This window comes from Dermacentor andersoni, chromosome 2 (assembly GCF_023375885.2).
Source record: "Dermacentor andersoni chromosome 2, qqDerAnde1_hic_scaffold, whole genome shotgun sequence".
NCBI classification, from domain to species: Eukaryota; Metazoa; Arthropoda; class Arachnida; order Ixodida; family Ixodidae; genus Dermacentor; species Dermacentor andersoni.
In genome coordinates, this window is record NC_092815.1 from 46,662,088 (window position 1) to 46,684,430 (window position 22,343).

The 22,343-nt window shown below is 52.8% G+C and overlaps 1 protein-coding gene across 3 annotated transcripts in view; it reads right to left on the reverse strand.

The window, feature by feature from the left end:
• Positions 1-22,343, reverse strand: part of baz (par-3 family cell polarity regulator) — a 250,546-nt gene that overhangs the window by 93,426 nt on the left and 134,777 nt on the right. The window contains exon 1 of one of the 3 annotated variants that reach the window (XM_055077193.2): positions 6,576-10,172. The exons of the other annotated variants lie outside the window; for them this stretch is intronic. Coding sequence (XP_054933168.1) covers positions 6,576-6,698 — 123 coding nt within the window. The 5' untranslated portion in view covers positions 6,699-10,172. Of the gene's footprint in view, positions 1-6,575; positions 10,173-22,343 lie in introns of those variants that run through there. 3 annotated transcript variants of the gene reach the window in all.

Below are 22,343 nucleotides of genomic sequence, written 5' to 3' on the forward strand. Positions count from 1 at the left end.
TGTCTGTCTGTCTGTCTGTCTGTCTGTCTGTCTGTCTGTCTGTCTGTCTGTCTGTCTGTCTGTCTGTCTGTCTGTCTGTCTGTCTGTCTGTCTGTCTGTCTGTCTGTCTGTCTGTCTGTCTGTCTGTCTGTCTGTCTGTCTGTCTGTCTGTCTGTCTGTCTGTCTGTCTGTCTGTCTGTCTGTCTGTCTGTCTGTCTGTCTGTCTGTCTGTCTGTCTGTCTGTCTGTCTGTCTGTCTGTCTGTCTGTCTGTCTGTCTGTCTGTCTGTCTGTCTGTCTGTCTGTCTGTCTGTCTGTCTGTCTGTCTGTCTGTCTGTCTGTCTGTCTGTCTGTCTGTCTGTCTGTCTGTCTGTCTGTCTGTCTGTCTGTCTGTCTGTCTGTCTGTCTGTCTGTCTGTCTGTCTGTCTGTCTGTCTGTCTGTCTGTCTGTCTGTCTGTCTGTCTGTCTGTCTGTCTGTCTGTCTGTCTGTCTGTCTGTCTGTCTGTCTGTCTGTCTGTCTGTCTGTCTGTCTGTCTGTCTGTCTGTCTGTCTGTCTGTCTGTCTGTCTGTCTGTCTGTCTGTCTGTCTGTCTGTCTGTCTGTCTGTCTGTCTGTCTGTCTGTCTGTCTGTCTGTCTGTCTGTCTGTCTGTCTGTCTGTCTGTCTGTCTGTCTGTCTGTCTGTCTGTCTTTAATTGTAGAAGGGGACTTTGCTAACACAGCTTGGGTAACTTCTTTTTAGCCTTCCTTTAAAATTTGAGTTACACAATTTACACTCGAGAACCTAGAGCGCAACTCCGCGAGCTACAGCTGTCTCGCCCAATTTCAAGAATGTGAAAATAAAGCAACGGGCCAGAGGATGGCGGCGGCACTCGGAATGAATGAATGAATATATGAATGAATGAATGAATGAATGAATGAATGAATGAATGAATGAATGAATGAATGAATGGTGTTTATTGGCGCAAGGGCCAGCTATGGCCAAAGAGCGCCAGGTCCGTGGTAAGCGGCGGCACTCGGAGTCGCTCGAAACGCGTCGCGCTGGCTCCGCCGCGGGCGGGGAACAACGGCGGGGGGGAGGGGGGGGGGACCACGCACAATGGCCGCACGCATGCAGAGCAACGCGGAAACGAACACCGGCGCGTCACTCTCTGCGCCAGAACGCGGGCACCGGAAGACCGGGCGAGAATTCAGGGCACGCGGCGCACAACCCGGCGCCGATGTGTACCGGGCGCGAGCGAAAGGCACGGCGCATATACGGCACGGGCAACACCTCCTGTTGGCACACAGCGGACACGGGCGGCGTGCACGATGGCGTACATATAGAGTCGCCTACACAAATTACTGTACAGGGAACTCTGGCGCCGTTTATTTACCAATGCTGGTGTCGTTAGAATCCACGGGTGTATACCACCATCGATTAACTGTGCGGTTTTAAATTGAAATGGAAGAATACTTAACGAATCTGCATACAAAATATATCTTGTTTCGAAAAGAAAGAGCAGGGTTAGTAAGACAAGCTGCGGCGGAAGGTAAAAAAGGTATCAACTGAGCGTTTAAATTAAGGAATGCAACGCCTGTGCTGTGCGTTGTCAGCCTTTTGAATTATTCTGAATCTGTGAATTTCTTTTTTCCTTACCCGTGCTTCAAGCAAGTTACGCTTGAAATTTGGAACCGCAACACCATAACGTGATAGCGTAGAAATTATTCAGCCTGATGTAATTACGTTTTATAGTGTCACTTTTATTTTTATTACGTAATGTGTATTTACGTATTTGTGCTCTGGACCATTGCAATGGAGACTGCGGGCTCGTCAAGCTGCCAAATTGCAGTTTTTTTTTTTTTATCCGCCGCTCCTTTCGTCTGTTTATTACAATAGATGAAAATAAATTGCTTAGCGGGTACTGATGAGCTAGTTGGTAACTAATGATTTAGTTAAGCATGAAAAAACACGGACACATGAGAAATGATGAGGACCAATACACACAAGGGCTGAAATCGAGAAAATAAATGATGAAATAAATTGATCGATTTATCGAGTGATTGACTGTATTAATGACAGTTGCAACCATGTCGGTTTAGTCAGCACGGTAACGACGGATAATGCATGGATGTGCCTACCCTGCGTTCTTCCCGCTTCAAACGGCTCTGCGACTTCTCGATTTGACCACTTTCAATAATATATCGCGTTATAGGTGTAACAATTAGCGATGATTATGCGTGTGCGCAGACACTTACTGCCTTCAAACGTTTATAAAAACAAATATATATGCTTGCCTGGAAATGTAGAAACTTAAGGCGTATTATAGATAACGCCTCACGAAAGTCTGAAGCCACAAGTACGAGGACTGGGCAAAGCCATGTATACCATCCATCGTATCAACGGTGGCTGAATAACTGTAGCGCCACGGACAGTTTCATCTATGGCAATTTGCATACGAAACTTATGGCCTGTATAATGGAAGCTGCAACCAGGTAAGCAGTCACTGCACACTGCGCTGCCCGAGCACGTGCGAACCAGTACTGGTCACCGAGGCCGTGCGACAACGCGAGGCAGCCGATAACCGTGGCCTGCGCGATAACGGCCGACATACCTCCGAGTGAAAGGACCTTCGACCGCGTATACGTGCCTGGCGTGCTGTGCTTCAAGTGCGAGTGCCTTCTTGACTTAGTGTTTGCAAACGATAGCGTGTATGAAAAGGTGGCCCCCAACCCCCCTCTCGCTATCCGGCCGCTTCCGCCTTCTCACCTTATTACACCATGTGCTGCTCAGCAGGAAACCGTCGGTGACAGCGGCCCTGTCGAGTGCATATATGAGCCGCGCACGGCAGTGGCTAAACAGTTGCGTGAAACGATTTCGCTGTATCCATGCACGAGACGGCGAGCATAATGCAAGAACTGTTAATGGAAACGCTGACAACTCTTTTACGGGACCAACTGCTAATGTCGTGTACTTGCCTCCATGTCAGAGAGTTCTCGCACTTCCTGATCAGAGAGAGAGAGAGAGAGAGAGAGAGAGAGAGAGAGAGCTCTGCAATGTATCTTGGAGAGGTCTGCCCAGCGGCATGCCTATAGAAGGCTGCTCCGGATGTGTATGATGAAAAAAAAAAAAAGATCACGTATACAGTGGATGTCACAGGCACAGAACACAACGCAACATGCAAACTAAATAATATGCACGAGCGTTCTTGCACTTCGCGGCCCGTATAATCCAACGCGCGAGCACGTGTTCAGCGGAAGGACGCCACATCAACCGAGCCACCGCGGCGGGTCTCCCGTAACCTACGAGCCCCGTGAAGTCAAATTTATTGACCTTTGCGCGGTCGGGGGACACATCGGAATTGTACAAACATGACAGGAAGGAAAGTTTCACGAGTCGTCAATAACCAGTTAAAGGGACACACACACACACACACACACATTATATATATATATATATATATATATATATATATATATATATAGTTGGGCCGCTGCACCTATGTAAACGTTATTGAAACCTGCGATGTTCAGTCTTTCATTTACTCTTTATGGAAAACAACGTGGTCGATGTCTGCCGATGAAAAATTAACTATAGGCTCGAGCAGACGCCGTCAGCACACGGCGTGCCGGTGCGGGCATTTGAAGGCTCGGCGCGCACGCCACACGTGTATCGCGTCTTTTTCTGGTCTCTGAGCAAAACCTCTTCTCGCGATAAGGCTGGCTTTCTTACTGGCGCGTTGGAAGGGCAATTTAATGATAGCAAGAGGACTCCGCTAACAGAGTGAACATGGCATTTCTATTTAGCGTCCCTTTAAAGATCATCTCGAATCCTCACAGTATACACGGCGGTGCAGCGGTGCCTCTCGCGTGCGCCGAGGCCACTTTCTGTGCTTGCCTGTGCCGCATATAATAGAAGTCGCCGCAACCCGTTCGTAGGCAGGCGCTGTGAGCGGCCTCAAAAAGTGGATATGGCGCGCCACGTTCAACCACCTCGACCCGCAATATGTTGATGATGACAACGGCGCCGGGTCCCAGCAGTTCGACGTGCTTGAACGGACTCCGACACGCGCTCTACTCCCTCTCTCCCCGTGGTGGTGTGTGCGTGTGTGTGTGCGTGTGTGAAGAGGGGGGGGGGGGGGAGGACGTTCGCGTCAAGTGCCTCCCCCCCCGACCAACGCACGTCTGGGCGGCGAGGCATGTGTACGCAGCGCTGCATAGGCCCGGCCGATAGTACCGCTGCATCGACCGCGCCCGGCTGAGCACGGCGTCGAGCGGCCGGAAGAAGAGCCGTTGCGAATACATCTTCATAATCGGGAAGCGAGCACGCATAACTATGCATGCGACTGATCGCCGGAACCACGTGGTACAAGTTACATCGGCACGCGCTTGCGCATACGCGAGCCCGCATATCCTGCAAGCGGCAGCATGCCACGTCCTCGTGTGGTGTACGGACGGAGATCGCGCGGACTCGGCGCAGTCACGGCGCGTCAAGCTGCGTTTTGTGACGGTAGAAAAACGGACCAGTGACATTCGCTGCAAATAAGTGAAAACAGCGCACACACACAAAAAAGAAAGACGAAACAAGAGCGGGGGCAGAGATGAGAGGAAGGGAATCGGGGGTAGAAACGAAAACATACGTCCTCGCGAATAATAATCGCCCAACAAACGCAAGCCTATAGCTGCCCGCGAGGCACAACTGTCATTGCCGCTGGAGCAAAATAAACGCGCGCACGGCGGCGATCTTATCCGCTGACGTGTACAACGCGCGTACGAAAGTGGCCTCTCGCGCCGATGTACACACAGTCGCGGAGCGAGAAAGGCGGAGGAGAGGAGCGTGTTGAAGCAGTAGCCCGAGCGATCGACGGGCACAGTTACGTGACCAGCGTACGCCACATTGTAATCAACTCTGGCTGTCTGCTGCCTCTGCTGCGAGAACGAAGGGGGCGCACGAGCCCACAGGGTTAGGCACGACGTCATGCCAAGCCAACGCACCGGAAAGCGGAACGAGCAGGAAGCAAGAGGCCATCACCACCGTGCAACCTCTCTCTCTCTCTCTGATGCCCCCACCTTTTTACATACCCATCCCCACCCTCTTTATAAGCAGCAGGTCGCGCCAGGGCTTCCCCATACAGCTGTTCGCAAGAGGCCCCGCTGATGGCGGTGCATAAAAAGCGCAGCGCCTGATATACATGTATATGTAATAGAAAAAGGGGCGCCACACACGGAACCAGGCTTACATAAGCACGCCAGCCACTTCGCTCTCCGACGAAGAGCGCTCGTAAACACAAAGTGTGGTTCACATGTTCTGTGGGTTGGTTTCAGTTCGGTGCTCACCAGGGAGGCCTTAAAGTAAGATTTAAAACCTCCCTGGTGCTAACAGCAATGGTGGTTCGAGCATTAAACAAGCAACGCTTCCGCTTTAACTTATGCTGAAATGGGGAGACAAGGAACGCGTTTGGCGACGTATCTCTGGCGTGGCGTTGGCGCTATGATCGTTTTTTTTTTTTTTTGTCCTCACTGTCCGAAGACTATACTGACCGGAATGTGTTGGTTGCCTATCAAATTACATGACCCGTGGAGTGCATTTCAACCATTCAACGCTCCGTGAAAGGGACACCTCGACGACACTCTGAATTAAAATGCGTACGTTACGAGTGGTCCCCGCTTTATAATTCTGAAGTTGTTGGGGCATAGCCAGCTAAGGAGGCACAGGCGCAGACAACTTAAAAGCTATGGCTACTTCGGGCGCATTATTTCTGGCAACCCCTAACGTATACAGGTATCGCGGTGAAAATCAGCTAATTTCTTCGCCATGAGACATTGAAGCCTGCAATAGCGCGGTGCACCGAGTCTATGTCCGCCACAAAACAGATTTCATACTTCAAGTTTTGGTTCCAGAACACATATTGGCTGCGAGGGATCCTATAGAGCTCACTGACCGGGGCATGGCTTGTTTCCTTTACGCTTGAAGACGAGTGAGTTTTAAAAATACCAACTTGGCAGGCGTAAAGCAGGCAATTTAGTGAGGAATAAACGGACGAAATTGAGTGTATTTATTTATTTGGTTTAACATTCGGAAAAAACCTAGGGGATAGATGAAAGGCGCCGTATAGTGGAAGGCTGAGGATGGATCTTGACCCCTACTGTCAAAGCTCCGTAGACGAACTTCCTTGCATTCTGGCCCCTTTGGAGTGCGCCCGTATTCGGGAATGGGACCCGCGACCTGTAGCTCAGCGCCAGGACGCCATAGCCACTGAACCAGCGGCCACGACAAGTGCACTGACGATACTTATCTCGGAGAGCACAGGTACAAGCTGTTTATAGCCTTCCTCGGCGCATGAAATACAAAGAAATGATATTCCGTGGGAACGCTGGCGCAAAGTTCACCACGTATGCGCGCCTATTATCGTTGCATCGCGCACCGTCTGCAATTCCAAACTGTGGTGGCGGCCTATAACCAGGCGGAGTGAAGGCAACGCGTTTCGTATTCAAAGGGCGTGCTGAGTGTATATATACATTCAAAGCGGCCGCGCGCGCGCGCTAGCGACGTGCCACACGGCGACGTCTCGAGCACGAGCGCGTATACAGCATCTGTAGCAGCAGCAAGCGGAATCCATACCTGAGGAGCGGCTGCGGCTGCGATGCATCCCCTGGCGTGCACCTTGGCCAAGTCGTAGCGCTTGGAGCGGCGGGTCAGGCATCCGGCCGCGATCTTCGCGGCCCTGGCCACCAGCTCAGACATGGCTTCGGACGGGTCCCGCGCGCTCACCGCACCGTCACCATATCACCACGAAGCGCACCAACACAACACGCACGCACAAAGAGACGCGGCTCCGACAAGCGGCCTGTGGGAACGCGGTTCCCTCACTCCGGTTCGCACAGGAGCGCTCGCGGCAGTACAGCAAGAGCCGGCTACCACAAACAGCGGAGAATGAGAACAGGGGCGCTAAAGATGTAAAACGAAAAAAAAAAGAGGACAAAAGGGAGAAACGATACTCCGAGGCACAAGGTGACGGAGGCGATCCAGGAGGCGAAGGGGTCCGAAGGGGGTTGACGCCCACGCGTGCACCACGCACAAGCAGTGCTTCGCACGGTGTGGCGAACAAAACTGCGACGCCCGTCGAGCCGCCTCGAGAGATGAAGAGTTCACGGCGAAGAAGCAGATCAGGGCAGCGACGCCGCACTTCGAGGACAATGAGCGATTTCGCCGTCTCCGCGATGAGCTGTAGCTCCAAGGCGGGAGCTTACCCCTCCAGGCGAAGCACTCGAAGCACACGTGCGATGACGGCTGCGACGACCGCGCGAACAATATAGATCCAGGTCAGACCTTCTAGACAAGGAAGGTCCGATGTCCGTCCAACTTTTCTCGGTCAATCTTGATGTCGTTTTCAGAGCACGCTCGCACAGAAAAGGTGAGGAACGCTCTCCCCAATTAAAGCCCTCGGTGCCACGAGAGGTTGCGCCGAGCGAAACGAATAGCAGCTAAGTTCGTAATGGCAGGCCTCACGACAATACACTGTTCAGCGTGAATCAAATGGGCTGCGATCAAGTTCAAAGAGTTCCTCTTCAAGAAGGTGCAACGGCGGGAGAGCGGGGTAATGGGTCCCCAATGGGGTCTTCGAAGCGAAAGAAGTCCGCACGGCGTCACCTCACTCCTGTCTCACCTCACACTCGTCCACAGGAACGCTCCCGCTCAGCGAGAGAAGCGCGAGCCTGGAAACAGCGGGCTTGTCGAGAGCCCGTGGACTCTTGCTCGCACCTGACACCCGCGACGGTATATGCAGTGCGCGAGCGCTGGGCCGGACTCGGGCAACGGTGGATCGTGTGGCAGCGCGCAGGGCAGGTGCTAGCGCAAAGACCGTGTATCCGCGACAGACCGGTGAGACGCGAAGATAGGTATGCGCGACCGCGCGTCGGTGCGTCGTCGCCACAGCAAGCACACACGGCGGCACCCGTAGCGGAACCCGCCCACTTTAGGCGGCGGCGGTCGACCGCGCTTATCAATCACACGGCGATGAGGCGGCGGCGGCAGAGAGGAGAGAGAGGACGTCCGTCCAGCCGCCGCCACAGGTCGTCCGTCGTCGACACGTTACGGCTGAAAGCACTGCTCGGCCGAAACCACGCACCGCTGCCGCTGCATGCAGAGAAGGGCCACTTGAAGAGACGGCTAAGTTTTACTTCTTTCTCGCGCAGACAGTTCGACAAGGGAGGCTCCAAGAACGGTAGGTCGCAAGCCGGGAAGGAGGATACGGCACGGAGCGCGCTTCTCTCTCTCGGCGCTGTCTTCCTTTCTGATCGTCGGTCCGTCCCTCTTCTCTGCAGAGAAGGTGGTGCAGATCGCGTTTCGCGACGACCGTTGCGCTTGGGGATTCTTCTTTCGTGCCTATAGCCGTCTATTGCTCCACTGAGTACGCCTCTCCGCCCGCTTCCGGCCCGTCGGCCAGGAGTCGGCGGCGGCGGCTGTGGACGGGCAATCTATAGCAGTAGAGCCTACGTGCACATACACACACACAGTCGCAAACGGAAGCTTCCAGGAGCGTCTAGTTTTTCTCCTCCCGGTTTCCTCCTGGGCGCGAGAAAAAAAGAACAACAGCAAAGACCGCCATTCCTCACCGTCTGGCCGTATCGCTACTGCTCTCGTACGGCCTCCTTCCCGAGAGAGGGAGCGCAGAGAACATCATAAGCGGCGGCCGAAGCCGACACCGATCGCCGTCGTATCCGATTCCGGGAAAGGAAGAGTGCGCGTCGCGGTCGATCCTGAACTTGTTGAGCTTATACTGCGAGCTCTGTTCCAACTCTGTGCGGGAACTTCTGCCAGCAGGAGGAGTTAGGCACTAGAGAAATGAATGCTATATAGCGATGACAGAGAAGAGGTTGACAGCTCCCAACAACGCGCGATCGCAGATAAGGAGGCGACTGCGTGCATTCGCAGAGTTTCGTTCTTGCACTAACGGCTTCAGGATAAGAGGCACGACGACGCGTACATCTCCTCGATGCTTTGCAAGCTCTGAGACGACGGTGTCACGGAAGGCAGCGGCAAATTGTTGAGGTACGTCCCCGTAGTTTAAGCCTCCACTCGGCCAATGAGTCCATTGCCAGCGGGTATACGGGCAGACTTGTACGAAACTTTCGGCAGCCGCCGCCACCGCTTCGTCCTATACAGAGCCGAGGCAGCGCGAACCCCAGCGGTTGTGTGCATACACACAGAAATGGGGCCGCCGTTTCGCTACACCACACTCGACGCGCGAGGGCTGTCAGCTGCTCCGCGGCCGACAAAAAGAAGAAAACAGGTGACGAGCCCGCCAAGCGCAAACAGGCAGATGGGGCGCGTCACGCCGCGCCACCGAAACAGTCCCGACGTCTTCGGTGCAGTGCGCACCTGGACGCTGAGGGTTCGATTCCTTTGGCGCGACGCCACTCTTTGCCGCACGTCAAGCGGGGACACGACGACACACACAGCACACGCGGACTCGCGCACGGACAAACGAGCGCTGGTCGCCGCGACAGCAGCAACAGCTCGTGCGCCACCGCGCTGCGCGCAGACGCACACACGACGCGCGTCGAGAGAGGGCGAGCGCTCGCGGGCGTTTTATGCGCGGCGGAAGTCAGCTGGCCTCGGGACGCTGAACGACGACGCTCGGTTCCAACGGCGCAGTCGGTGGCAGTGCCAACATCCGCGCGCCAGGGTGCGTGCTTGTCTGACGCGGGACGAGCTTCTCCCGAAGATGCGCTTCACCCAAAACCGATGGCGACGTCAGCGGCGGCTACTGTCTTCGCCGCGATGTTCCGGTCGCAAGTCACGGAAGACGCCGAATTTACGGGAACGGCAATCGACGCATCCAAGTCAAATGGCCAGACTTCGGTGCACGGCTGAACGACGGGTAACGGTACTCGGGGAGCCGCGGCTTGGCTACCCAAGTAAAAGGCACACGCTCACACACACACATAAGGAAGGCGCGACCAGTCGGCTGGGCCGGCGGTGCCATCACGGCGCCAGTTCACGCGCGGCGCTCAGTACGCCGGCATGCAGTCGGCCGTGGAAGACGAAGCCCCGGCGGGCATGCGTCCTCGCCGCGGCGTCGGCGGGCGAGAAAGAAGCCCCGCCGACGTCGATCCAGCGGCGGCAGCGAGGAACCAGGTTACTGGAACTAACGACTCGGGCCAGCGGCGCTAGCGGCTCGAGCGAAACAGCGACGGGCAACTCCACCGCCGCCAGCGCGCGCGCTCCACGGCGAAGCGATCCCCTCATCTGGCGCGGCGCGAGCACTCGTCCAACGCTAGCGGCAACGGCGACGTCGACGACGAGGAGGAGGAAAAGGAGCCGCAGAAAAAAACCTGTTGCGCCGAGCAGACACGCCAGGAATGCGCTGAAGGCACGCGCGCCCGCTCTCATACACACGCACGCACAACAGTTATTCTCTCTTTCCATATCTCTCGTTCTCTTTATTTTTTTTTCGCGCAGACGGATATAACGCCGTACGGCGCGATCGAGCGCACATAGCGGCACCAGACAAGCAGCGTACGCCGGTGCGAGACGTCCATCACACGCAGCCCACGCAGTGCATACCAAAGCCGCCGCCGCCGCCAACGGCCTCGTCCGAAAGAAGCGCGGCCACGGACGGTCCGCGCGAAGCGAGCGGGACGGGACACGAGCAGAGGACACGCTCCCATCGCGCGAAGAGAGGCGGCAGAGGCATGCATCAGATGCGGGGAGGTGCCAGGTGGTCATTCTCCCCTTCGGCCTCGGTATCAAACGAGACGACTGGCCCCCCACGCGTCTATCATGGTATTCTCTCCTCTTCAGCGCAGAGTGACAGAAACCAAAGAAAATCTTGGCGCGCTCTTCACTGATGGACGCAACGACCCGAAGCGGAAACCGCAGACGGACGACAGCGATGTTCCAGTAGAACGTGCCTGGACGAAGAGTGCGCGAAAGCCACGAACGCTAACACGGCTTCGAAGGCGTCAGTCCATACAGATAACTAGATATAAGCGTCCCGCATTGAGGGAGGACCAGAAAGAAGGACACTGGGTGGCATTCCACAAAATAAGGTATTGGCATAATGTCGCTACGTTGCGATGTCGCAGCGCGATCACGCGCTGCTGGAAGCTTTCAGTCGCCACACGTCACGCCACAGCTCCGGGTGCCCTTTACAGAACACTAAACCTAAACGAAAGCATCAAGACCAAAAGGGGAACGAAAGTGGCTAACTCGCGGAAAATTCATATTGGCTAATTAACTACACGCTATACGCTATGCATATAAATACCTATCCGTTGTGTGCATGTAAACACGCACGCGATAAGCACATGCGATCGTAGCCCAGAGAGAGAGAGAGAGAGAGAGAGAGAGAGAAAGAAACAAATGCAGGGAAGTTAACCAGACGGCGCAGTTATACGCCCGGTTAATATATACTAGGGCGAATCAGAAAGTCTTTGTTCCCATTCTTTATTAGCCAAAATTAGGTATATACAGGTAATACAGATATACGTACTATGCTACGTACCTTACACTACAGTAAACTCTATGTTGTACGAACGTCGGTTTAATGAATATTTCAGAATAACGAACCTTTAGAAAATCCCCGGCGGCTTTCCTATGCATATATGCAAAAATGTTTCAGCTAAACGAATTTCTGAACAGCGAATATATCGTTTGAACGAACTTGATCAGTGGATCCGGGTTCATTTTTGAGATCATTTCAACGAAGTTTTTCTCTCTGCAGCGCTGGCGTAGCCGATGCACGCCACCCCCAAATCGCCCCTCCAGCGGTGGCTATGTGCAGTGTGAAAGTGAGCTCGTTGCCCGTGCTCAACCACCAGATTTGGAAATAGTTTCCGGTGTTCGTCCCGAAGAAGTGTGCGACAAGGAATGCAATGTCAGAGGAAGATTCAAAATTCTGTAATTCTAGCCGAGGCTGTGGGATGACCTGGAAAATTGCGAGACTTCGTGTCTCAGCAACGTACAAGCTATGTCAGAGGAAGTGCACAAAAACACAGACTTTGTAGACAGCTTTGTTACTTCTTACGCTTTAAGAGCATCAGTGCAAATGAAAATTATATATATAAATATTTTTCAAAATGAGATAGGCAGTAAGATAGCTGTTACGCACATGTATATATTGATGTACATAACTCCATAAATTGCATTTCACACTTTTGACTCGATGTCTGCTGTGCCCTATGCTGTTCCATGTTTTACTGAATATTCATTTTAGTGACATATTTCCTTGGGTCTTTTAAAGTTCACTCAAGTGAGAGCTCACTGTATTTTTCCACATAACCCCCACACCGGTTCAGACATTTGTCCCATCGCAGCAATAAATTTGAGGTGCCCCTGTGGTAGAATCCGTCCGGCTGATTGTGGAACCACCGTCGGACTGCTTACTTGGCTTCATCGTTGCACGTGAATCGCTGCCCACCACCTCACACTTCACGAAGCGAGACACCTTTCACTGTACGTGGGCTGCACTTCCCTATAGATTTCGACGGGCGTTCGCCACTTGCTCCATAGAAAACAAATTCACACTTCGTTGCTCGCACGCCGTGGACGTGTGAAACACAACCGTCATCTTCAATAACTGAGAGCAGCGCCGTGCCGTGGAAATACCGGCAGATAAGGGTGGTCCGGTACAACAAAGGGCCACCGCTGGGAATGGACTTCACATCTGGCTAAAAAAAAAAAAAAATGATAAAGGCAACGACTCCGATTCGCCCTCGTAATTATGCGCTTAGCGCAGTTCGCGATTCGACGTACATATCAAGACGGTTGTTCACAAAATACATGTTATAAACAAAGCAAAGAGTGTCATGTGAAGAGACAGCGCGACTCGCACTGAACATTTTACTTCTTTATTTTTGCGATAACAATTATATGAACACTTCAGGCGCATTTTTGCTATCGCCGTCGACGCGATGTTCCGTATAAAGTCCAAGGGCGAGAACACCGTCGCCGCGCGCCGCGTAGTGCGAGTGAAAGCACGCGAAGGGAGCCGAGGATCGCGGCTCAATTTGGCACGCGCAAAGGAGGAAAGCGCAGAGCAAACGCGCCGTCTTCCGTCGCGCGAAAGGCCGTAGGGGGGAGGGGGGCGGCGTTCCATGGGCTCGGGCAGCAACTGCGTATTTCGCGACAGGACGATCGCGGCTCATAGCGAGCGAGAGGAAGGGATGTGGGGAGACAGCGCGGAAGGAAGGGAGAGGGGGGGGGCTTCTTGTCCGCTAGCAACTGCGTATATTTTGCTGTCAGCGCGCGCTCTAGCGCGCCGCTTGAAAGCGAGCTGCAGACGGCTCGTACTTTTGAGCGTGCTTTTTCTCGCCGCTGTTTGGGTTCAAGCAATGGACAACACGAAGGTCACTTCGCTCGCTGCTGCCGCCGCGTTTGCAACAACAGCGTTTTGACAGCGAGTGCCCGCAGTTATCTAGTGTGATGTGTTCATGCTTGCCTGTGCGGGCCGACACCATGCTTGTTAATTCAGTCAGTAATTAAGCGAATGTTTCAAGTTTATACGGCCGATAAAACTACTATCCTTACTTCGTATAGCTGTCTACTAATTTGTTGCCGCAATCGATACTTCGGCTTTTGGAGCAAAACTCCGACTTCATTTTTTTTTTTTTTTTTTCAGAAACGAGGTGGCGATTGTTGCTGCGGCCAGCTCGCGTGTCCACCGCGACGTGGTTGCTGCCGGCGTGCCTGAATCTGCCAGCGGCGCTATATAAGGCTGCATGCAAGAAGACAGGCAGGTGCTTGGATAAATGAAAGACCGAGACAAGCACGCCCGTTCCAGGGTCGACGACCTCGAGCTACGACGCAGGTCAAGTGGGAGGCGACGGAAAGAGGCCCGCTGGCCCAGAGCGGTGCGCCGCGCTCCGTCCGCGCCCGCCCGCAGGTCAAACAGCTATCGACACCGTTTCGCAGTGCGCTGCTCGAGAGAGCATGCACATACTGCAAGCCGCCGACGGCGACTGCGAAGAGCGACAGCCATACAGTGCGACCGTGCCGTTTACGCACGGCTGCTGTCAAAAGTTCAAGCGCCCCTTTAGGCGCCTGTCACATATATGCATGAATGGGCGAGACAGCGCGCTGCGTCTGCCGCACTTCTCTGAGCATCACCCTCACCCGCTTCAATATTTTCGTATACGCCGCTCTCAATGTGAGAACGGGTATGCGCGATTAACTCACCGTGGAGTTCAATTTCCCAAGCCGTAGCAGGGGAGATGGCCCTGGATAAGTTTGACTACACTACACGACTTCATTTCTGCTCGGCAGCATAACGCCACGGACACTGATAAAGCGCGGCGGCTTGTGTTATTTTTATAAGGTGACCTATTCTCTACATACACTGAATGCAGTACATTTACATTACTTCAGTCGAAAGCTATTCCTGTCATGCTAGAATGCAGAGCCAAAATTGGAATGCCCCGGGCCCGATCCATGCTTTGTGACAAGCACGAACGATAGTGAGAGAAGAGGGTGAAAACAACACGAAAATGAACCATTGTAGTAAGGCGACTTGCTCGAAACTTCAATAATGCGTCCCTCGAATGAAAATGTCCCGAGACGGTGCTGCCAACCGAGTCACAGTTTAATAAGCTTTAATTTCTACACATATACTCACGTATACACAAGTATATCAACGAACGGCCAGGGGAAAGCGTATACGCGTGTCAACTTAGTAGCGCCTGCGGTCTGCGTGGTCAGCTAACGACGGAAGAAGGCGAGACGCTCAGGAAAACAAAGAGCATGAGAGATTTCACCCTGGACTGACCTAGCGTGCCCCGGTGCGCGCGTCCCCAGAGCGCAGGCATCAAGGCAGAGCATGTAGACTGACCGATAATACCCATCAGCGAATATATAAACGCCGACGACCGGTGCGGCCGCTGCCCAAACGAGCACGAGAAGCAAAATGAGGGCAATGACCGGGAAACGTAAAGAGTATAGGCCATAAAAATAAGTAACCATAGTTGCTGCGAGGACAACCGAAAAGGAAAAAAAGAAGTAATACACCCGGAGGCGTTGCCTCCGCAGCGGTGATTGCCATTATACACGTGGAGCCCCTGTAAATGTAGGTCGGGACTCGTTGGCACAGCGAGTGCTTGAGTATAGGCACTGCACTCAGCTCTGAATGCACGCCGCTGGTACCAGGGCGAATCGCTTCAAGGGCGGCAGGGCCGCCTGCCTTCACACCACAGGAGAATCGCCGCAACCTTGCGTAACAGCCTGGATGCAACGCCGTTCTGCTCGTCGCCGCCCGGAGGACGCAACCGCGCAGCATCGTGCTTGCACGACCGCGGTTTATTTAGGCATATAGTACATCTCCAAGTCCCATACAGGATGGGCTCAAATGAAGCAAGGCAAGGGTATAATGGGAGATCACTGGGAGAAGCATTCGTTCTGCAGTGAACATAAAACGGGATAATGATGATGACGTGAAACGAGAGAGACTGATGGAGAGGAGATGACCACCCGGCTATATATAGTTTCCGTAAGGGTGCCCAAACTGCCTGCAGACACGCGATATGTATAGTTCACATCACTTACAGGCTTGTGCAAAGAGCCTGAAACAGTGGCGCAGTCCCCAATATGACTGTGAACGGCAGGCATTGACCTCTTCGTTAGCGCAAGTTGCCAGCAGGCCGCTGGGCGAGGAAGTGCTAGGTGGGCCCTTGGCAAGACATTATATCAACTGAGCCAGCCATCAAGGCATTCTTAGATTGATCGATTTATTTATTTATTTATTTATTTATTTATTTATTTATTTATTTATTTATTTATTTATTTATTTATTTGACATATGGCTAGATTCAGGGTTGTAAATGGGCCCTCCAGACTCGAACATGCATATAGTCACGTCCCACGTATACTGTCTTATCTTCTTAATCTATCCTCAGTACCCTCCTTCAAAGCGATATCTTTCTCCATGTATACTTCGCACACTTTTGATGGTTATGGATGAACGGCATTCCCGCAGGGCAAATTGGAGAGAGTAGCAAGATAACGATTAAACGCGGCAATGGATAGAGATATTTGGCAAGCTAAAGATTGCAAAGATGGCAGCTAGGCACAAAGATACATGTCGTAGCGATGACAAATAGTGCACACGGCTTTCTTCTAGACAAATGAAATCTTGTCGTTATCAGATTTTTTTCTGTGGATTCCGTACAGCCGAGCCATGAACGAGAACAGGACGAATGGCAGTTTATAAGTGAGGAGTCTCGTGTTAAGAAGGGTCGAACGTATGGTATAGTTGCAGATATCCTGGATATTTAAGCAAGCGGTTGCACAGCTGTTACACGTGGTGATACCAAGACATAAACTTCGAGAAAAGAATACAGCGTTAAGAACAACCGAAATAACAATGTGAAGGAGAAAGGCCAGTGGGTCTCTGTACAGGACTCGTGCTTCCATCGGGGTGCGTGGATAACCCTCTCTGGACTGCATAAAGCAGTCGCGCTGCCGCTGCCCTTAGCGCTTATAAGCCGGTGCTCACGTAACGTTCGCAACAGTCCAGGGGGCATCATGACAACGCCCAGAAAGCTATCGTTGGAAAGATGGTCGAAATCTCGGGACGCGCGACTTCGTCCGCAGCTGTGACGAGGCGTGATCCCGTGCCGCGCCTCCCCCCTCCTCCCCCCCCCCGCTTCCCCCCATTGTTGACACACGGGAATTTCGAACGTACCACACACGCACGGGCGCATTGCCCATGGCGTCACTTCGCGTGGCGACAGGGACCGGTGCCAACGAGGGGAACATGACAACAGCCACGCCCAACGCATTGCCTCATAATCCTCGCGGGCGGGGAAAAAAAAAAAAGAAAAGAGCAAGAGAAGAACACGACAAAACCACCATAGGTGCGCGCCATTTGAAAAACAACGAACTATTGTCAAGCTTCGGCGATTATGCATTTTCGTGTGCGGCGCAGTTCGAAGCCGCAGACCCGCGCCCGGCCTTCTTTCGCGTGGCCTTCGAACGAAAGTCCAAGCGCCTTTCTTTTAAGGCGTTTGAGGAGCAAGCTGCCAAAGCGCTTCTTCGAAGAACGCGTCGAAGGTGTGCTGATGAAATCAATGCGTAGAATGCGAAAGACAGAGGCATCACGCGGCGAGCACACGCCCGACCACGTGATACGCCGTCTGTCCTAAACGATGGCAACAGGGCGGGGGCCTCTTGTTGGGTAATTTGTCATCGCCACTGCAGTGCTTCAGGAGCGGATGGCGAAACGAAATTCTCAACAAGTACAATTTAACAGTGCGTGTGCATGCGTCTGTGCGCTGTGCACCAGTTAGAGAAGACACGCCGTCGCAATTAACAGTACTTACGCGCATATAAACTTACGCATGCTGGCATTTCTGTCTGCAACAACAAAAGAGAAAACGCAAAGAAGCGAATTTAGTAAAATGTCCGGAAATCCTGAACGACTCCCTATAACCACCATTACTATGGCTGCAAGAATGCAGAGAACACGGTAATAAATGGAACCGAAGTGGTAATAAATGCATTATAAATACATAACTTTTCGACAGCACCGCAAAAGTGACATCAAAGCGTAAAATAATAATCTACAGGCCTTAAACACATATCTCAGCTGTAATTTAAGTGATTCCGGAATGCTAATCGGGTAGACCATATCGCACAATCGTCATTCCTAACCAGTGCTGATTGATTGATTGATTAATTATTTGATTGATTGATTGGTTGAATTTTATGGCGCAAAGACGAATTCTGGCCAAAGAGCGCGGGCCACCGAGCAGTGCAATGCATTTCTCGACGAGTCATCGGCATTCCCGTAAATTTATGCACAAGCATATATATGTCAGCTGCAAAGGTTCTGCAGAAGTATATCTGCTAGCTGGAAATCAAACGACCCTATTTTTCTGATTGGCCTGGCCAGGTTAACTTATTGACGAGTGACATATAATTGCCGCAAAAAGTGCGCACACAAAAGCTAAAAGAAACAATTGTCACTCAGCAAGAACCAATTAGGCCGAGCAAGCTTTCTAATGAAATTAGCTTAAATTATCGCTCGGAGTCATCTGAATGCGCCGATAATCTACGACAAACTGCGCTGCCGGTCCAGCATGGACAAAGCGGTCGGGGAGCTTTAGCGTTAGCAATTGTCGATCTTACGTCAAAAGAGCCTGGTTTTTCTAGATACGTAGTGTCACCGCTATAAGGATGCGTCACCATGCGCCTCGCATCCCAGGATGAGTGACGCGTTAACGGGACATGACATCCAATTTTCGAGCTTGAGAGAGAGCGACAAATAAAAGCGAAAACAGGGAGGTTAACTACAAGAAATACCTTTGGTTTTCTACCCGGCACTGGGGAAGGGGGAAAGGCGTGCGAGAGATCGAGCGAAAAAGAAGGGAAAGAAAAACACAGAACTGTCTTTGTGGGCGCTGTCACACAGTCTGCGAAGGCGCCACATGGACGTATATGTACAGCATACAGTGTCAACTTGCAGCTCATGAATTAATTGCGAATTGCATGTTAAACGGTACGCGTCCCACGGCAAGATGGCAAAATGTGAACGCGTTCGGTGCGGTAGAAAAATTTGTATTTGAGTTTTTAAATATGGCACTTAAACCGCACAACAGTCTAGCAACACTAACTGGTGACGAAAAAACTTTCACCCCAAGCCGTAGCTGGGGGTGCAAGTGCATATAGACGTCTTATGACTAATAAAAACCGAGCCGCTCGGAAATTTTCTTTCTCCTCGTGTGTTTACACACTGTTACGTTTCGCCTACAACGCGCGGTAATGCCGGCGCGGATGCAACGGACGCCGGGGCTTTGTTCAAAGCGGCGGACATTTTGGCCCGTCCGACGCCGCCGCAACGCCTACCCGCCAAGCGTGTCCAGGCGTGTTTCAGTGCCACGTGTCTTCGTGTGTGCGTGTGTGTGTGTGTGCCCTCGCTTGTCAAAGCGCGGCAGCCGGGGAGCGGAGTTCCCCGAATGAGGAGCCTGGACGTCTCTCGGCTCAACTGTTCGCGCCGTCGTGTGGGTGAGGGTTGGCGATGCGTCACTACACTCGGTTCAGCAGGTCTCTCGGCTCGACCGTGCGCGCCGTCGTGGGCTCATGCTCCGCCGTCCCGTGACCTTCATCCCGTGACCTTCATCCCGTGACCTTCCCTTTTGGACCGCGACGCCGAGAGTATAAGAGCAGCTGCCCCCGGACGCCAGGGGAGAGGCTCCGATTTGTACTGTTGAGTTATGTGCTCTCCCGTCTCTCCACTTCGGTCGACCTGACCGGCCGCTCTTTTGCTATGTTAGAATAAACAAGTTGTTCTGTTACCAGTCTTCTCTTGCTTTGCCGGGACCTTCGGATGCTTCCAGTGCCCCAGGCCGCCAGGCCAACGCTACCCTTGGGGCTTGCGACCCATTGGCAATAACGGGCGTCAGCACCGAGACCCCAACAACTCGTGCCAGCGGTGCGATTCGCAACAATCTGGTTGCCAGCGGTGAGATCGCGACAACGGAGGCCAGCAGCGAAGAGATGCGGTTGACTGTATGCTGAGCAGCACAACGACCATCCGGGAGCAGCGCAACGAGCCCTGTGTGATGACTGGTTGCCTGCAGCGGAACGACTGCGCTGAAGTCTTGGCTGCGAGGTTTGGTGAGTGCGGGACTTTCTTCTTCTGAGTTTTGCCAGGCTTTTGTTAGTGTCAGAAACAGAGCTGGTAATTGTGGTTGTCGTTGCTGCCGGGTTAGTTTGCGGCAAGACAATAGTAGGCAGTAGAGAAAGCAGCATTCAGAGCAGCCATGGATTTGAAGTCGTTGCGCAAACCGAAATTGCTGGAGCTTGCAAGAGAGTTGGGTCTGGATGTCTCAGACAAACTCAGAAAACCAGAACTGCTAAGGGCTATTCTTGAGTTAGAAGCTGAGGATGACGAGCTGTCGGAATGCCTTGAGACCATTGAGGAGAGGGAGACGGCAAAAAGACAGGAGCGTGAACTTAAAGAACAGAAAGAGAAAGATGAGCGTGAACGAAAAGAACAGAAAGAGAAAGATGAGCGCGAACGTAAAGAACAGATAGAACGAGAGCAACAAGAGAAAGAAAGAGAGCGCGACCGTCAACACGCTTTGGAAATGAAGCGTCTCGAGTTAGAGATGGAACGCGCTCGTAATGGAAGTCAGGCACACGGTGCAGGAGAACGAGTATTGTTCAAAATGACTGACCTGATGCGGCCGTTTAAGCTTGGAGAGGACATTGGTTTGTTCCTGGTTAACTTTGAGCGAACGTGCGAGAAGCAGGGGTTCTCTCGGGAAACGTGGCCACAGCGCTTGCTCACTTTGCTACCCGGCGAGGCGGCCGACGTAGTCGCTCGCTTGGAGAGAGAGGAGGCAGAGGATTTCGACAAAGTGAAATTGAGTCTGCTAAAAAAGTACCGGCTGTCAGCGGAGGCGTTCCGTCGGAAGTTTCGGGAAAATGAGAAAGGCAGAAGTGAGTCATATACAGAGTTTGCCTACAGGCTTATGTCAAACATGCAGGAGTGGCTCAAAGAAGAGAAAGCGTTTGGTGACCACGAGAAAGTTCTGCAGTGTTTCGGGCTAGAACAGTTTTATAGTCGGTTACTTGAGAACGTGCGGTACTGGGTCTTGGATAGGCCAGACGTTAGTACGGTGGCTAGAGCCGCTGAGCTAGCCGAGGAGTTTGTGACGCGTCGGGCTCGTGGAGCTAAGGACGGTCAAAAGGGTGAATTTGGCTCCAAGTTTGAGAGGCCGAAGTTCACGCCCATGAGAAAGCGGTTCGAGACGAGGCAAGCGCGCGTGTGTTATACGTGCCAGAAGCCGGGTCACTTTTCGGCGCAGTGTCCGACCGAACGTGAGGAGACGGCGGCAGCCGAAGCCGAACGCGGAAAGCGGTTCGAGATGAGGCAAGTGCGGGTGTGTTATACGTGCCAGAAGCCGGGACACTTTTCGGCGCAGTGCCCAGAAACAAAACCAAAAGTCGTGTTTTTTTTCATTAGGCAGCACTGACGAGAACATGAAGCTTCTCGAGCCTTACATGCGAGACCTCCTCGTGAACGGGAAAGAGTGCCGAGTGCTTCGCGATACCGCAGCTACGATGGATGTCGTTCACCCCTCTTACGTAGAACCCGATATGTTCACGGGCGAGTGCGCATGGATCAAGCAAGCAGTGGAAGCTCATAGCGTGTGTCTGCCGGTAGCAAAAGTGCTTATTGAAGGACCTTTCGGAGCACTTGAGACGGAGGCCGCAGTGTCATCTATGCTGCCCCCCCAGTACCCGTACCTATTTTCGAACAGGTCCGATTACCTCCTGCGCGAGAAGGGGCTTTTGTTTGGTGAGGCTAGCGTTCAGGCCTTAACCAGATCGAAGGTTCGGGAGCTCGCTGCAAAGGCGGTAGTTGCGGGGCCGACGTTGTTGAACGATGAGAAAGGGTCAGAGGCGCAGCAAGCTAGTATTCAGAGCACGCCCGAACGGGATAAAATTGAGCATGTAGCGTTAAAGGCACCAGATACTGGAGAGGAAATTCCCGATGCGGGAAAGTTAGAAGAGCTTCCGGTCGAGCTTCCGGGACTAGGCTCAGTGACAAACAGGAAAGACACCGATCAAGTCATTAGTGACTTAATAAGTAAAGCATCGCTGTCGCCTGAGCAGAAAACAGAACTACACCAGCTCTTACAAGAGTTTCAAGGTCTGTTCTCTGAGAGGCCTGGTAGGACTTCTGTCCTTACTCATGACATAGAACTTACCTCCCCAGAGCCAGTACGATCCAAGGCGTACCGGGTGTCACCCCGCCAGAGCGATATTATGGAGGCTGAGGTAAAGAAAATGCTACAGCTCGGTGTTATTGAAGCGGGTGAGAGTGATTATACCTCCCCTTTGATTTTAGTTGAGGTACCGGGCAAGGAACCTCGTCCTTGCGTCGACTACCGCAGGCTTAATTCCATCACTAAGGATCAAATTTATCCGATCCCTAACATCGAGGAGCGCCTTGAGAGAGTGAGTAGCGCTCAGTTTATTTCCACCCTAGATCTTGTCAGGGGTTATTGGCAGGTTCCACTTACAGAAGAGGCTAGTAGGTATGCGGCGTTCATTTCACCAATGGGGACATTCCGTCCTAAAGTTTTGAGTTTTGGTTTGAAGAACGCGCCATACTGCTTTTCAAGCCTCATGGATAAAGTGTTGCGGGGACAGCAAGAATTCGCTTTACCGTATCTAGACGACGTAGCGATATTCTCCGCATCCTGGCCTGAGCATATGGCGCACTTGCGGGCAGTGCTAACCCGCCTGCGCGATGCGGGCTTGACAGTCAAGGCTCCCAAGTGCCAGTTAGCACAGGCCGAGGTTGTCTACCTCGGACACGTGATTGGTCGGGGTCGTCGCCGCCCCTCTGAAATAAAGGTGGCCGCTGTGCGAGACTTCCCG